The sequence below is a fragment of the Triticum urartu genome, chromosome 6A, assembly GCF_056163025.1.
Source record: "Triticum urartu cultivar PI428250 chromosome 6A, HENAU_Tu73, whole genome shotgun sequence".
In the NCBI taxonomy this organism is placed as follows: domain Eukaryota; kingdom Viridiplantae; phylum Streptophyta; class Magnoliopsida; order Poales; family Poaceae; genus Triticum; species Triticum urartu.
This window is the reverse complement of record NC_141878.1, coordinates 443,128,311-443,146,453: the sequence shown is the minus strand read 5'-3', so window position 1 is coordinate 443,146,453 and position 18,143 is coordinate 443,128,311. Positions and strand designations below refer to the sequence as shown.

At 46.0% G+C, this 18,143-nt stretch overlaps 1 protein-coding gene across 1 annotated transcript; it reads left to right on the top strand.

Annotated features, from left to right (window-relative positions):
* Positions 1–4,537: 4,537 nt before the first annotated feature.
* Positions 4,538–9,204, top strand: LOC147965607 (uncharacterized). Its single transcript, XM_087528275.1, has 2 exons — positions 4,538–5,093; positions 8,296–9,204. Exons 1-2 carry the CDS (start codon positions 4,647–4,649, stop codon positions 8,908–8,910), a joined length of 1,062 nt encoding a protein of 353 aa, XP_087384401.1. The 5' UTR covers positions 4,538–4,646; the 3' UTR covers positions 8,911–9,204.
* Positions 9,205–18,143: the final 8,939 nt, after the last annotated feature.

Here is an 18,143-nt window from a genome sequence, read left to right as displayed (position 1 = left end):
CAAGGAGTAAGTATTTCTATTTCATGATTCAAGGACTAATTAGCAATTTTCATGTTTTGTGTACTAGTATCATGTGGCTTGTGATATTCAATTACATTGCATATATATCCATGCTCAACCAAACATGCATCAGTCCAATTCATTAGTGATACATTTTCAATGGAGTAGTATCGGTGCTAAAACCGGCGGATCTCGGGTAGGGAGTCCCGAGGTGTAGGTCTAGGAACAATGGTAACATGGTACGAAGGGAGACGATGTTTACCTAGGTTCAGGCCCTATCGAAGAGGTGAAACCCTATGTCTTGCTTTGATTATATTGACGTGATGGAGTATCAAGTACAAGATGTTCTACCTTATATCATCATAATCTTAGCATAAAGGCTATAAGGAATAATAGTGACAGGAGATCTCAAGTCACGCAAGCCAAAGCAAGATGTGCCTCTGAAGGAACATGATAAGATAGGTTTACTTGAGACCTTGCCTTCTGTGCACCCATTAATATAGGTGGTTGTGTCTTTATCCAATAATATATCATTATCGACTACCGCTTTAGGTACAACAAGCTCCTTGATAATTTTTATATGAGATTTAATTCCACATTGACTCACATTTACCTTCTTCTTGTGCTTTTGCATGATATTATTTCCTTCCCATTGTGTCTTTCTCTGAGAATGCTGAATTTTGGGCGCATCTGAAACATTGCAATTTTTATTTATGAACGACACCAACCTTGCCTCCTTGGCTTTCCTGGTGTAGTGACCCCAATTTTCTTTGGGGACCCGTAAGTGCTTAGAAAAATCTTTATAATCTACAAAACAATGTCAGAGTCCACATGAAAAATCTCCACTCAAGTCTTTTATCTGACCGGATTCAGAGTAAATTTTAACACAACCATAATCGGATCTACTCCTCCTTTACTTGCTTTATCTAAATCCCAAGAGTGTCTACAAAAACCTAAATCCCAAGATTCTTGGTTAATCAAATTCTATCTAACAACCCCTAAGCTTGAGTAAACCCATAAATGGCCCTCCAGATGCAAGGTATATTGTTCCTTTATACTGGCTATCCAAGCTTCCATAATAGAAATGCAGTATCATCCACGGTGGGTAATTACAGTGAGGGCATTGATCAAGAAGATAACACTACGTTAGATAAGCTTTAGAGAAAATTCCTTATTTGACACTGCCTTAAAATCTGGTTCCTTATTTGACACTGGAAAAGTTTTTCTTCCTTATTTGACACTAGTCCTAAATTTTATTCCCTATACGACACTTCCGTTCATTTTGAGTCTAAATGACACCTGAAAAGACGATTTTGCCCCTCATGTGGTATGCGTGCGCGCGTGCGTGTGCTGTTGCGTGTGTGGGTGCAGGCGCACATGTGTGCTGCTGCTGCATGTGTGTGTGCATGTGTGCTGCTGCGTGTGTGTTTGCTACTGCGTGTGTACGTGTGCGTGTGTGTTGTTGCGTGCCTATGTGTTGCCTGCGTGTGTGCTGCTGCGTGTGTGTGTATGTGGGTGTGTGCTGCGTGCGTGTGTGTTGCTGCGTGTGTGTGTGTGTGTGCGTGTGTGTGTGTGCACGCGCGCGTGCGTGTGTGTGCGCGTGCGTGTGTGTTGGTGCATGTGTATGTGTTGATGCGTGTGTGCTTCTGCTTTCGCACTGATGCTGCGTGTGTGCGCTATTGCCCCCCACACACATACCACATGAGGGGCAAAAGAGTCTTTTCAGGTATCATTTAGGCTTAAAATGGACGAAAATGTCATATGGGAAATAAAATTTAGAACTTGTGTCAAATAAAGAAGAAAAACTTTTCCAGTATCAAATAAGGAAGCAGATTTTAAGATAGTGTCGAATAAGGAATTTTCTCTAAGCTTTAACCAAACTTTCACCTGGTTTTCGTAGGAAGTTTCCAATCATGTGTCTTGCTTCATAAGTTTTCCTTTCCGGATAAAAGCGAGCATGGACCGTGCCAGATAATTTCTCCTAGGTGGCAAATGTATCTACAGGGTGAATAAGTAGTCATGCTTTCGTTTTTGTGGTTAGAGTATGACCTAGTAATTTTAGTTTCATTTTATTATAGGTGAAAGTATTAATTAAGTTTAAATGTCCCGCATATCTCATAAAAAACTGCACATGTTGGTATGTTTCTTCTTTACCATCCCCTGTAAATTGTTTAATCTGCAGCAAATTGAGTAAACTTGGGTTGATTTCATAAGTTCACCACTGGGTCTCTGCCCTAGAGATATTAAGTTGTACTTGATAGGTGGCCCTAGTTGCGGCGAGTTGGTACACATGTGCAAACTCGGCCATGGTTGCCTAGACCTACAAATAACTTAGTACACAATAATAAATTACAACTTAAAGTAAAAACCAAAAGCGCCGAGCTACCCGGCAAGGGCACCAGAAAAAAGCTTCATAGCCACAAGTGCACATGGTTTAGTTATAGTTTTTTAAGTAAGAGTATAGATGTCTATAAAGCATTCGTGCAAGTTAGTTAAGGCCTAGAACATAGGGTTGCAGAAGTTTGTAGTTGTAAGGATAAAATGTGACTGTAAAAGTACTTGAGAAAAGTTTGTAGTTGTAAGGATAAAATGTGACTGAAAATCCCCACAAAAAATGTGATTGAAAATAAAAGCACTTGAGAAAGGTAAATGGGTAACTAAGGGTATGGAAATAATGAAATCAACAGTTGGGCTAAAATAAAAGCACTTGAGAATGTGGATTTCTCACTAGTATGTGTCTAACGTAACATATGCTACTGCATAGTTCTAGGTTCAGATAATCAAGCCTCTCGTTGATGTTTATAATGGGCAGAGCCTGGTACAATATATGAGCTACATGTGTACTCTTTTTATCACAGACACCACTATCGTTCCTCCCCACATCCATGTTATGGAAATGATAATTAAGAGTCACCCCATGGACACAACCAATGGTCGGTTCTTTGTTATTCCCCTATCAATTGCAAAGGGGAAGATGAGAGGATATTACTCTCACCTCTTTACCTCCATATCCCTACCTTTACAACAACAGTAATACACTCCATGACCATAAGTCGAGAATGTTGAGTGGGGCCCCTTACGTAACATTCATGAAGGTTATTAACTCAACATACAAATGGGGATTTAATATCCTATCTGCATTCAACACCTATATACATACTAGGGCACCTTCATATCCCCGAGAACTAGGGATAACTCAGACATAACGACAGACAACATCATATGGATAATTGTGGTAATCATGAATGATAGATCAAAGTAATACATCGAGTATGTAGTAGGGTTCAGTATTACAAAGATATGGAGAAGGGATGGTGATGACGATTGTTGATGCCGGACTCTCCTTCAATGAGGTTATGCTGGGTCAGACCCTTCTTGCCGGACCCCCTCCGGATCCCTTTCGGAGGCTAGGGTTCTTTGATCTGATGGAGTTTCTGGCTTCTCTGTATCTCGTATCCCCAATCCGAAGACATGGGGGTCACATAGTCAATCAGGAGGAGAAGGCGACGGTGGTTATGACCGCTCATACCAGATGTTTTCTCCTCTAGATCCGCTATGCAGTAGGTTTTCCTCGTGGTTGCTTGTGGCTTCATATGGTTGGTTCCTATCACGTATATTGACTTGATTTTTACCCCATATTCTTTTACTTTCCTTCTAATGCCTCAAAACTCCTCACAAATAGGATCCTGAAGATGTGCACAAGCGCGAAAAAGTTCCGACAAAACCTAAGTCTATGACACAAATCTCGAAGTAAAAAGTAGTAGGAAATTTGACTCATCAATTTCCCCAAGCTTAGAGTTTTGCTCATCTATGAGCAAATCCCGTAACTTGCAAGAACAAGTTCATCGTGTTCACGAGGTACGGATAAATTAAATGAATCAGTGCATCACAAAGGATCAAAATCCACATAACATACATGATCATGACGGGTATCGTAGCTTCAGCACAAGGATAATAACGAAGGATTCTACACCTTTGCTAATCTATTCATTAATGAATGTATGACAATGTCATGCAATAGATCATTTATCTTTTAACCGAGCAAATAGCAAGGGACTATAAATAACTAAGCTACATCTTAAGATTGATGAAGCCACTACAGACGCCTCGTAGTCGATAGCAACGTCTCCTCTCCACTGAACGAACTTCGTTGAAAAGACTGAAATAAATCTAGAAAAATGTGAGCATCAGTGCCAAGCCTAAGACGTGAACCCTGATGGGCTGATTTCACCATCGAGAATCTAACCATTCGAGTTACGCTTAGCTCGTGATATAGAAGATCTCTCCGCCTCTAGTTTTTGTTGTTGCTAAAACTGACCAAATAATGAGCTAGGGTAACATAAACAGATATTTTTTGACTCAAAAAAGCGTTGACGAGGTGGACTTGGCTAAATCCAAACGCACCGTGGAAGTTCTTGCCCTGGCATTGCTGATACAGGCATTGCTGATACACATTGCCATCGGCGCCCGCAGCATTTAATATTGGAACAATCCAGTCGTATTTACACCATCATATATGATATAAATAGGGGACCTCCTCTGTTCCAGACATCCACCAAGTAGTACAGCAAGCATATCCTTGGACGAGCCGTGAAACCCACCAGGCCACCGCCGTCGAGGCGCACGCAGCCGACCGAGCTCCAAGAATGGCAGCCACGCCGGCGTCGCCACAGGTGCACATCGAGTCCGTGCAGACGGGCTTGCCGACTCGCGTCGTCGAGCCCGACAGGACGCGCGTCATAGCCGTGGCCGCGCCGCCGCTCCCGGCGACCGCGCTGCAGCGGCGCCTCCGTGCGGTCTTCTACTACCGCGGCGACGACGCGCCGCTGGAGGAAGGTATATTGGTAAAGGAGTCCCTGGGCGAGGTGCTGTGCTTCTTCCCGGAGATGGCGGGCAGGCTCCGGCGGCACGCCGACGGGTCGTGGGAGGTGAAGCTGAACGACGCCGGAGTGAGGTTCCAGCAGGCGACGGTGGAGGTGACCATGGAGGACTTCCTGGCGGACAAGGAGCGGGCGCGTAAGGAGGCCGCGCTGGCGCCGTGGGTCGACGTGAGCGCGGAGGATCCTGACATGTGCTCGCTCCTCTTCATGCAGGTATATGCACGCGCACCAGCTTCTGACAATGTCTAAAATTTCGGCTATTTTTCTGAACTGTAAGATCGACGTCTAACCATTATATTGTTCTAATATATGTTTTACAAAAATAGACACAAGCATCTTGCTAGATTTGCACACGTCATTTGGATTTACAAAAACCTTTAGTTCTGAGAATCAGCAAAAATATTTATGATGAAAGGTATTAGCAAAAAAAAATTAGGCCACACAGAAACAAGTTGGGTACGATCCAGGACCGGGTGGTGCCTGGATTACAGGTTGATTGCTAACGTAAACATCACAAACATAAAGGCTCGCAGCCGGAGCTTCCCTTTGAGATAGTGCAACTGAAGGATCAGGAACAAAAGAAAGATACTACAAGTCACTGACAGTCCGGTAACTCGTATACCGGCGTGTACGTAAGAGCAACTCCAATTGGACGACTCAAACGGACACAGATTTTGTCTTTTTTTTATCCGTTTGGGTCGCCTGTCCGTGTGTCCGCATCCGTCTTTTTATTTGGGTCGGTCGGTGTGTCCAACGGGCGCCGGATGCATTTTAGACATGTCATTGTCGTCATTTCGTCGAACACTTGAAAGGCGAGCTCCGGCATCACCTCGCCTGCCGCGCCAGCTCGCCGCTGCTGCCGCAGCTGGCCCACCCCTGCTGCTACCACCCCGCAGCTCTCGCCCGGTCATCCAACGAGCTCCCGCCCCATCCCGGGCGGCCGGGCGCGGCGAGGCGAGGCCGCGCCAAGTCGGGAACGAGCGCGGCGAGGCAAGGCCGCAGGAGTCAAGAACGAGCACTGCCGGGTACGGCGAGGCGAGGACGGGCACGGCCGGGCGCAGTTGAGAGCGGTGAGGCAAGGCCGGGGCGAGGCGACGCCGCGGCGCGTCGACGACGGGCGGAGCGAGGTGACGCCGCGGCGCGTCGACCAGCGGCAGCTGGCTAGCTAGCACGCGCGCGACCAACGGCGGCTGGCAGCAGCACCAGCACGCACGCTGGGCAGCGGCGGCTAGCTAGCTAGCACGCACGATGGGCAGCGGCGGCTAGCTAGCTAGCACGCGTGCCGCGGGCAGCAGCACCAGCATGCAGTATTGACCAACGGCGTACGCGCGCGGCCATCTGCCGATGGTGCGCGTGGTTGTAGGACAGCGACGACGAGCGCTTGGCCGCGCTGCGCCAACAACTGCTTGTGCTTGGCAACGGGAGGAAGAAGCGACGCCTCGCTCGCGATGGAGGCCGAAGCAGCCGGCGCCATGCCCGCATCTGCAGAGAAAAGGAGGAGAGAGACGGGGGTGGGATGGGTGGGTGGCCCTCAATGACAGATGGGCCAGTGTTCGCATGCAGCGGACGGAGGCGGACAAGGAGGCCACAGAAAGCGTCCGTTTTGTGTCCGTCTCCGTCCCAAATGTATCCCACATTTGAAATGAAAATAGGTCCGAGCAGACTTAAAACGGACAGCGGGCGGACACTGTGTCCGTTTGAGTCGCCCTGTTGGGCCAGCTTTTATATCCGGAAGACCCAAACAGACAAAATGGGTCGCCCCATTAAAGTTGCTCTAAGAGCGCCCGAGTTTCTTTAACCTAGACCAGCCAAGAACTCTTTGGGAATCCTTGCCCAGTTCATGGCGCACCTGATTAAACACCAGTATAAATAGCGATATGACACCAGTACAGTCGGTGAATTCCGAGTGAGGCGTCGCAGAGACCGGGCTTCACGGAGCCCGTTTTACCAAAAAAAATCAAAATATATTTAAAAGTTTAAAAAAAATGCCAATTTTTTTGTACAAATACATATGCATGTTCTTTAAGTTTGTATAAATTTTCAGTAACTAATTTGATCATTTGAATGCTACACAAAAAAGACAAAAATCTGACACAAATACAACAAAGAAAAAGCCTATTTCAATCTGTGTATTTGTCTTTTTTATATACATCACATATGAATACATATGTTTATGAAAAATTGTACATGTATACTTTAAGTATATGTCTATATGAAAGCATTTTTTCAGATTTTTTTGAGTTATGAAAAAGGTATTTTGCTGAGAAATGTATATAGAGCTCAGTGGAGCTCGGCCTCTGCGACCCCTTTTCGGTGAATTCCCCCCTGCCAGACAGAAATGACACCCATTTATTTACCCACCCTACATCTGGGAACCCTAGTAAGTACACATCTGAGGTTCGTGTTCGGCATTTATAGCGGTGTCTGACTGGCTGCTGGGCTAACCAGTCAAATCAATATATACGTACATATGTGTGTGTATTCCGGCCTAACCTAACTACCAAAAATGTTCATCTTCTTTCTTTTCTTTTGTGAACGAATTAAAAAGTTCATCTCTAGCGAGTAGCGACCATCATCACCGTTGGGTAGTATACCTCGATCCTCTTGCTAGAAATGTTTTGTCAGTTAGATGCGGTTGCACGCTTGGTTCTTTTCGGGCAAGAAAATAAAGTGGTCTCAGTAGTTGACAAGTTTGTTAAAAACCGGCTTGCTGTTTGTTGCACATGACGTCTGCTACATGACCTCCTTCTTCCCCTAGCCAAAACCAGCTTACTCTTTCATGGCCGAGTCTTAGACCAAGTAACCACGCATTTATATGGCCGATAAACGTCGACGACCAAGTTAAATATGCCGGTACCAACAACAGAGACATCCATCGGCCGCGGCGGGCGCCATGCATCATGTGAGTGACGTCTGGGGAATGCAACCCATTCAATGGCCAAACCTAATAACAGCCTGACGTGTTGAATGCGATTCATTCAATGCAGTGCACCGTTGAGCGGGCGTGCCCACTCGCCCACGAGCGACACAGTGGGCCTCTATTCCACACTCTACAGTCCAACTACTCCTTTCATTTCATAATATAGTGCTTCCTCTATCCTTGTACTTCAACTTTAACCGTAAATTTAACTATCAAGACCGATTGTGACGGAAGCAAAAAATTATATCAGTGAATTCATATTTGAAATAAGTTTTCAATTATATATATTTTTTTCTTGCCGCAGTTGGTCTCGTTGATTGAATTTATGGTCAAAGTTGAACTCTAAGAAGCGCAGGCACACTGTATTTTAGAATGGAAGGAGTACTAATAAGCCGTCGTAATATTCACTTTTATTCTCGTTTATTCAATTATTATTATCGAAAAAAAGTGCATGTATTCTGGTGGCCTGATCGACCTCGTGTGCATGCGCTGCAGCTGAACCGGTTCCAGGGCGGGGGGTACGCCATCGGCGTCAGCTGCACGGCGCTGCTGTCCGACCCGCTGTCGCTGGCGAGGTTCCTCCGGGCGTGGGCGCGCACGCACGCCGAGATGAAGGAGCAGGGCAAGGTCGCCCCCACGCCCATGATGCAGTACATGGCCTACTTCCAGCGCCCGGAGATCTGCTGCAAGCGCATCCGGTCCTTCCCCGTCCACTCCGTCGCCGCCGACGGCGTCCACGCCCAGACCGTGCTCTTCAGGGCCGCGGCCGGCGACCCCCGCGCGCTCGCGGCGGCCTGCATCGACCGGGCGAGCGAGGAGCTCGGCGCGGACAGGCCGTCGCGCTTCACGCTCGTCGTCGCCCCCGGAGACCCCGCCCGCGGGGCGACGACCGTCGAGACGTCGGTCACGGCGGACGGCCTGAAGAAGGGCGGCGCCGGCCACGCGCTGGAAGCTGCGGAGTGGGGCGAGCTGGGGCTCGAGGAGCTGACCATCAGGGACGTCAAGCCCGTGCATGTGTCGTACAGGATCGTGTCGGGCGGAGACGAAGGGCTCGTCGTCGTCATGCCCGACGGCGATGGTTTCCTCATCACGGCCACTGTTCCGAAGTAGATACGGCAAGACAAGAAATATTTACTGCATGCATATTTGTTCCGGGGACTCAAATAAGCCAATGTTAGCCATCGATATCCACAAAAACTAGTATACTCTACTTCGAACGAATTTCTCGTAGCGAATCCAATATTTTTTTGCGAAATATTATTATTTTTTAACTAGCCAAGTGGCCCTCGCATTATCTTAAATGTGTCGAAACTCGAAAGTGTATACAAATTTCCCGCAAAAAGAAAGTGTACACAGATTGAATTACAATTTGATGGTTCTAATCCCATTTGATTGAACTATATATATTTGATCAGCTTTAATTTGCGGATGCATAATTTGAACGTTCCATTTCCAAAAAGAGTACCACAATTATAAACATGTGTGTTGTATGTACGTGACATTAGATTAGTACACACCAAAAAAAAATTTAGAGCACACGCTTGAGGTTGTTCTTATTTGATGTTAAATTGGTCTATGAAGGCAAAATTCAGATTTGTCGGTTGTTCATAATGTAAAAAGGTGATTTGAAAAATCTATCATTTTCTGGATCTATTAACTAAGAATTTTGTTTTATGTGGGACTTCTAGCTTGATTTTCTTTTTTGGTTGACCATGTGCTTTTACTATAAAATTAATATGGTATATTTGACCATGTGCTTTTACTATAAAATTAATATGGTATGGTATGCCAGGAAAATACTTGAGCCAAATTTATTTATATTTTGAAATGTGGAGCATAACGATTAAAACCACACATCACTATATGAATATTTGTGCCGGTGCTTGTACGTTTGTATAACTGTGACGGTTGCTTTATATAAAAAATATGGCGAAAGCTTAGCTCCAGAGACATATATCCTCCTAGAACCTATATGGGCTTATGTGTGTGTGAATGATTGTTAACAACATCCTCTGATCTTTCTAAGGCATGTTATGCTTATAAGCTTGATCTTTCTAAGGCATGTTATGCTTATAAGCTTGATCTTTGTAAGGCATATGACCGAGTGGATTGAGAGTTTCTGGAGAAGGCTCTACCCAAGTGGGGTTTCTCGCACAAGTGGGTTTTGGATGATGTCGTGTGTGTGCTTAAAGAGATATCCAGTGAAGTTTAATGGGAAGCTCCTGAATTCTTTCTCGCCATCACGAAGGCTTTGTCAAGGTGATCCATTATCTCCGTTTTTGTTTCTCTTTGTGGTTGATGCTCTGTCTGCTCTTGTTAATAAAGCAATTACGGAGGAGAGTTTGGAGGGTGTGAAGATATGTAGACGTTCACATGTGATATCTCATCTATTATTTGCAGATGATTCTTTATTGTTTTTCCAAGCCTCTGAGCAGCAGGCCACGATTGTCAAAGGTTTGTTGAACACGTATGTAGCAACTACGGTCCCACTTCGAAGTGTTTCGTCCTATTTTCTGAAACTGCTCAGAGTCGGTGACAACTAGGATTGGAGGTATTCTGGGTATCACAAAAGAGGTTTTCGAGCCAAAATACTTGGGAGTTCTTGTGCCAGAAGGAAGGATGCATAAAGGGAGAGTTGGAATAACTCAAGCAAGTCTTAGAAAGAGAATGGTCGACTGGAGTGAGTAATTCATTTCTTTAGGTAATAAGGAGATTTTAATTATCTCTGTTGCACACGTGATTCCCATTTATGTTACGAGCGTTTTCAAATTGCCTTTTTCCGTCTGTGATGATCTGACACGTATGATGAGGAAGATTGATGGGGAACTAGGAAAGGAAAGAGGAACATGGCTTGGCTTAGTTGGGATAAGATGCGTCTTCCAAAGTCTAAGGGTGGTATGCGGTTCAGAGATATGCGGGCTTTTAATCAAGCCTTGTTAGCTAAACAAGCTTGGCGATTAATTAAAACTCCGGATAGTTTATGTGCTGGCCCTGCTTCGTGCAAAATATTATTCGAATGGGAATCTTCTAGACACGGTATTTTCGGGTAATTCTTCGCCTGCTTGGAAAGGTATTGAATATGGCCTTCAACTAGTGAAAAATGATTTTATTTGGAGAATTGGTAACGGGTCTATGGTGCGTACATGTAACACCCACGATGCGGCTATATCTCCCACATGTCGGAGCACGACTTAGAGGCATATCCGCATTGTAGGCAATGTCGCAAGAGGGGTAATCTTTACACATCCCATGTACTGAATAAGAAAATGGTACATAGTTGGCTTACACTCGCCATGTCACACGATAACACAAATATATCATTACAATCATCCAGATACAATCAAGGTCCGACTACGGAACCAAAATAAAAACAACCCCAAATACATAATGTCCCCGATCGCCCCAACTGGGCTCCACTACTGATCGTCTGGAAAGGAAACGTAGTATCGTCCTGAGTCCTCATCGAACTCCCACTTGAGCTCAGTCGTGTCTCCTGAAATGGTATCATCAGTCCCTGCATCTGGTTTTGAAGTAATCTGTGAGTCACGGGGACTCAGCAATCTCACACCCTCACGATCAAGACTATTTAAGCTTATAGGTAGGGTAAAAGGTATGAGGTGGAGCTGCAGCAAGCACTAGCATATATGGTGGCTAACATACGCAAATGAGAGCGAGAAGAGAAGGCAAAGCACGTTCGAGAAGCTATGATCAAGAAGTGATCCTAGAACAACCTACGTTCAAGCATAACATGAGACCATGTTCTCTTCCCGGACTCCGCCGAAAAGAGACCATCATGGATACACATGCTGTTGATCCATTTTAATTAAGTTAAGTTTTGGGTTTTCTACAACCGGACATTAACAAATTCCCATCCGCCCATAACCGTAGGCCCGGCTTTCAAAAGTTCAAATCCCTGCAGGGGTGTCCCAACTTAGCCCATCACAAGCTCTCACGGTCAACGAAGAATATTCCTTCTCCTAAGACGGCCCGATCAGACTCGGAATCCCGGTTACAAGACATCTCGACAAAGGTAAAACTAAACCAGCAAAACCGCCCGAATGTGCCGACAAATCCTGATAGGAGCTGCACATATCTCGTTCTCAGGGCACACTCGGATGAGACATCCTACGAGTAAAACTAACCCTCAAGTTGCCCCGAGGTGGCGCCGCAGTATACTCGGTTCGGACCAACACTCAGAGGAGCACTGGCCCAGGGGGGGGGGGTTAAAATAAAGATGACCCTTGAGTCCGCAGAACCCAAGGGAAAAAGAGGCTAGGTGGCAAATGGTAAAACCAAGGTTGGTCCTTGCTGAAGGAGTTTTATTCAAGGCGAACTATCAAGGGGTTCCCATTATAACCCAACCATGTAAGGAACGCAAAATCAAGGAACATAACACCGGTATGACGGAAACTAGGGCGGCAAGAGTGGAGCAAAACACCAGGCATAAGGCCGAGCCTTCCACCCTTTACTAAGTATATAGATGCATTAAAATAGACAATGTATAATAGTGATATCCCAACAATAAACATGTTCCAACAAGGAACAAACTCCAATCTTCACCTGCAACTAGCAACGCTATAAGAGGGGCTGAGCAAAGCGGTAACATAGCCAAACAACGGTTTGCTAGGACAAGGTGGGTTAGAGGTTTGACATGGCAATATGGGAGGCATGATATAGCATGTGGTAGGTATCGTAGCATAGGCATAGCAATAGAGTGAGCATCTAGCAAGCAAAGATAAAAGTGATTTCGAGGGTATGGTCATCTTGCCTGCAAAGTTCTCCGAGTTGACGTTAGCTTGATCCTGGTAAACGTACTCAACGGGTTCCTCGATCATGTACTCATCTCCCGGCTCTACCCAAAGCAAAATCACAAACAAAGGGAACGACAATCAACCATGGTGCAATGCGCAAGCAACATGATGCAAAACATGGCATGATATGCAGGATGTGAAATGCAATGCATATGCGTGCTTCGGAAGGAAAAGATTGAACCAAGCCTCAACTTGGAAAACCAAGGGTGCCGCTGGAAAGATGAGTTGATTTCGGTCGAAATCGATATAAAGATCATCGGAATCGGATGCACGGTTTGCAAATGGCAAACAAAACAATAATGGCACAAAGCTGCGATTAACAACACGAGGCCATCTAAATGCATCAAGAACAACAAGCTACTGCACTCTAACATAACAACAAAGCACATGGCAGTGATCCACTCAAGATGCTTGACAAAATATGAACACTGAGCTACGGCTAAATCACACAATAGTAGGTTCAAACAAGCATGGCAAAAGTGCAAAAGATATCAGGTTCACAGACTTAGTGAAAATAACAACATGGCAGGAATTAACATCAGGAAGCAATGTTTAGAACAAGATAACAACAAGCTACAGGAACATATCATGGCAAAGCAAGGCATGGCATGAAGCTACTCAAAGCATACAACAAAAGTCCCTTACTGACCATAAGCCAAAAGGGATCAAAAGATACAATGGCAACCATGCAAACATAACAAGTTTCGTTAACAGATTCAAACTTAGCAGAAAACTGGAACATGGCAAAACAGATTTACGTATGCATGTTTGCGAGCTCGATGCACTCACCACAAGGCATTGCATGACAAAATAAGCATACACCTAGCAAGTATACATGATGAATAAGCTAACCATGGCAAGAACACTCTCATAGCATGCATGGATAAACTACAACAACCTCGGCAAAATTGCATAACATGTAAACAATCTGCGAGGAACATTTTATAGCAAAAATAGAGCAAGATAGAGTCATGTTAGGGTGCTCCATAATTGCAAACAAAGACATGGATGGATAGAGCATAACAATATCTCAAAATCATCCTTACTGAACATGCTCAAAAGAGGCATGGATCACTCTATAGCAACAAGAATACAAGGCATAAAAATATTATCAGGGAAAAGACTTAGAAGATTTCTAAGTCCCCGAAATCAGCAACATTACGAGAGCTACTTTGCATGCTTGTGCTAGTTACCACAAAGATCACAAAAATACATGGCATACACCCCTGTAAAGATGGCATGGCATACTTCAAAACACATGTAGGGCTCAAGATCATAGGAGGCACACATTAAACATGGCAAAAAATGACAAATGTCCAATATTTGTTAAGAATTTGAAGCTAACATTACATAGCACTCTTGCAACAAAATTTAGGGCATCAATATGAACTCAAATGAACATGGTGCAATGGAATGAAATGAAGTACACATCGAGACAAACAATTTGATACGCTACACGCCCAAAACAGAGCCACGGATGCAAAGTTATGATGCGATGAAGTTGTCTAAAAATATGCAAAACTGGGGACTTAGTAGTAAAATCGACCTTCGGGATCCAGGGTTCGTCCGGGGCACGCGAACCGAGGCATGGCCGGAGCTTCGCCGGAGGAGTGGCCGGAGTCGGCAGGGACGACGAAGGAGGGACGGGGAGGCCGGAGATCGACGGATCCGGGCCGGACCTGCCCGGATCTGGCCGGAGACGAGGCCGGCGGGGGCAGGCGCGGCAGGAGCTTGCGGCGGCGCGACGATGGCAGCGGCGGCCGGCAGCGAAGGAGACGGCGAGGCGGCGCGGGAGGCGACGACCGACGCGGAGGCGCGGGCGGCGGAGCCGCGACGAAGTGGGCGCGGTCGCCACGTGTCGGTGTGGGAGTGGCGGCGGCGATGATGTCTGGCGCGGACCGGACGTGTCCGGCGCGCGGAGGGGAACGGGGCTAGGTTTAGGGTGGAAATGACCCGAGATTTTTGGGGGAGATGCCTTTTTATACATAGGAGGAGCTAGGAGGCTCCAAATTGAGCACGGTTTTCGGCCACGCGATCATGATTGAATGACCGAGACGATGGAGGGGGTTTTGGTTGGGCTTTGGGCCACTTTGGAGAGGTGTTGGGCTGCAACACACACGAGGCCTTTACGGTTCCTCGGTTAACCGTTGGAGTATCAAATGAAGTCCAAATGGCACGAAACTTGACAGGCGGTCTACCGGTAGTAAACCAAGGCCGCTTGGCAAGTCCCGGTCCAATCCGAGAACGTTTAACACCCGCACACGAAAAGAGGCAAAAGGGGACGCTGGAGGACATATAAGCGCCGGAATGCAAAACGGACAACGGGGAAAATGCTCGGATGCATGAAACGAACATGTATGCAAATGTGATGCACATGATGACATGATATGAGATGCATGAAAAAGACAAAAGCAACACGGAGACAAAACCCAACAACGAGGAAATAACATAACTTATTGCCGGAAATGGCAAGAGTTGGAATACAAATATGGCAGGTTACATATGGGGCGTTACAACACTCCACCACTACGAAAGGATCTCGTCCCGAGATCTAAGACTGGAAAAACTCCGGATATTCAGAACGGAGGTGGTCCTCGCGTTCCCAGGTGGCTTCACGGTCGGAATGATGTGACCACTTCACTTTCAGGAATTTGATAGACTTGTTGCGAGTCTTGCGCTCAGTTTCTTCAAGAATATCAACGGGATGCTCATGATAAGACATGTCTTCTTGGAGATCAATCTCTTCGAAGTTGATGGTGCGGTCAGGAGTCTTGAAACACTTGCGGAGCTGAGACACGTGAAACACGTCGTGCACGTTTGCAAAGTTGGATGGAAGCTCAAGTTGATAGGCGAGATCGCCTCTTTTGCCAATGATCTTGAAAGGACCCATGTATCTAGGGGCAAGCTTCCCTTTGATACCGAAGCGACGAGTACCTTTCATTGGAGAGACGCGGAGGTAGACATGGTCTCCGATCTCGAAAGCCAAGTCACGATGCTTGCTATCATAGTAACTCTTCTGGCGCGATTGCACGGCTTTGAGATTTTCACGAATGACTTTGCACATTTCTTCAGCCTCTATGATCAAGTCATTGCCCAGAAGTTGGCGTTCACCAGGCTCTGACCAGTTGAGAGGAGTACAACACTTCCTGCCATAGAGAATCTCGAATGGGGCCTTGCCCGAACTCGCTTGGAAGCTGTTGTTGTAGGAGAACTCGGCACATGGAAGACAATCTTCCCACTTCATACCGAAAGAAATGACACATGCCCTGGGCATATCTTCAAGAATTTGATTGACTCTCTTGACTTGGCCACTAGTTTGAGGATGAAAAGTTGTGCTGAAGCGAATGTTGGTGCCCATGGCCTTCTGAAAAGAATCCCAGAACTTGGAGGTGAAGATGCTTCCACGATCTGAAGATATCAACTGCGGAATGCCGTGCAGAGAGACAATCCTGGAGGTATGTAGCGCTGCCAACTGAGCTGCTGTGTTAGATTCTTTGATAGGAAGAAAATGAGCCACTTTAGTGAGCTTGTCAATGACAACGAAGATAGCATCATTGCCACTCTTGGACTTGGGAAATCCAGTCATGAAGTCCATCTCAATATGGTCAAACTTCCATTCTGGAATGGCAAGAGGTTGGAGGAGACCAGGTGGTCGTTGGTGTTCTGCTTTCACTCTCCTGCAGACATCACATTCGTTCATGAACTGAGCAATCTCGCGCTTCATTCGAGTCCACCAATACGACTGCTTGAGGTCATGGTACATCTTTGTACTTCCAGGGTGAATAGAGAGGAGTGAATTGTGAGCTTCGTTCATAATGACTTTGTGAAGGTCACCCTTAGGAACAACAATGCGATCCTCGAAGAATAGAGTATCCTTGTCATCAAGGCGATAGCACTTGTACTTGGGTTGTCTCTTGGCAATCCCAATCTTCACCTTCTTCACCATAGCATCAAGAAGTTGAGCCTCACGAATCTGATCTTCCAAAGTGGGAGAGACTTGGAGGTTGGCAAGGAATCCTTGAGGAACAACTTGGAGATTAAGTTTGCGGAAAGCTTCACAAAGCTCTGGTTGGTAGGGCTTGAGAATCAAACTGTTGCAGTAAGCCTTCCTGCTCAATGCGTCAGCAATAACATTGGCCTTGCCTGGAGTATATTCAATACTCGGATTATACTCTTGAATCATCTCGACCCAACGAGTCTGCCTGAGGTTGAGGTTGGGCTGAGTGAAGATGTACTTGAGACTCTTATGATCAGTGAAGATGTCCACTTTTCTTCCCAACAAGAGATGTCTCCATGTTAAAAGAGCATGGACAACTGCCGCCAACTCGAGGTCATGAGTGGGGCAGTTCTTTTCGTTGGGCTTCAACTGGCGAGACGTATAGGCCACAACTTTCTTCTCTTGCATCAACACTGCACCGAGACCTTGAAGGGAAGCATCACAGAAAACCTCAAATGGTTTGGATTCATCAGGAGGAGTCAGAACTGGAGCAGTGACTAACTTCTCTTTGAGGGTGTTGAAAGCGATGTCACATTCAGGCGACCAGACATACTTCACATGCTTCTGGAGAAGGTTGGAAAGAGGCTTCACGATCTTAGAGAAATTCTCAACGAACCTTCGACAATAGCTTGCGAGACCAAGGAAGCTGCGGAGTTGCTTCACATTTCGAGGCGGTTCCCAATTCAGAATTGCAGACACCTTCTCAGGATTAACAGCTATGCCCTTGACGGAGATGATATGCCCAAGGTAGAGAACCTCATCGAGCCAAAACTCGCACTTTGAAAACTTCGCATAGAACTGATGTTCTCTGAGTTTATCCAGCACCAATCTCAAGTGCTTGGCATGATCCTCCTTGTTCTTGGAAAAGACCAGAATGTCATCGAGATAGACCAAGACGAAGTCATTTGTGTAGGCGTTGAAGATGAAGTTCATCATGCGAGAGAATGTTGGAGGAGCATTGACAAGGCCGAAAGACATGACAGTGTATTCATATGAACCATAGCTTGTTCTGAATGCTGTCTTGGGTATATCTTCTTCACGAATGCGAATCTGATGAGAGCCCATACGAAGGTCAAGCTTGGAGAATACTTGAGCACCTTTGAGGGAGTCCTGGATTAGGGGGTCTCCAGACAGCCGGACTATATCCATTGGCCGGACTGTTAGACTATGAAGATGCAAGATTGAAGATTTCGTCTCGTGTCCGGATGGGACTCTACTTGGCGTGGAAGGCAAGCTAGGCAACACGGATATGTGTATCTCCTCCTTTGTAACCGACCTTGTGTAACCCTAACCTCTCCGGTGTCTATATAAATCGGAGGGTTTTAGTCCGTAGGACAACATACAATCATACCATAGGCTAGCTTCTAGGGTTTAGCCTCTCTGATCTCATGGTAGATCTACTCTTGTACTACCCATATCATCAATATTAATCAAGCAGGACGTAGGGTTTTACCTCCATCAAGAGGGCCCGAACCTGGGTAAAACATTGTGTCCCCTGCCTCCTGTTACCATCCGCCTTAGACGCATAGTTCGGG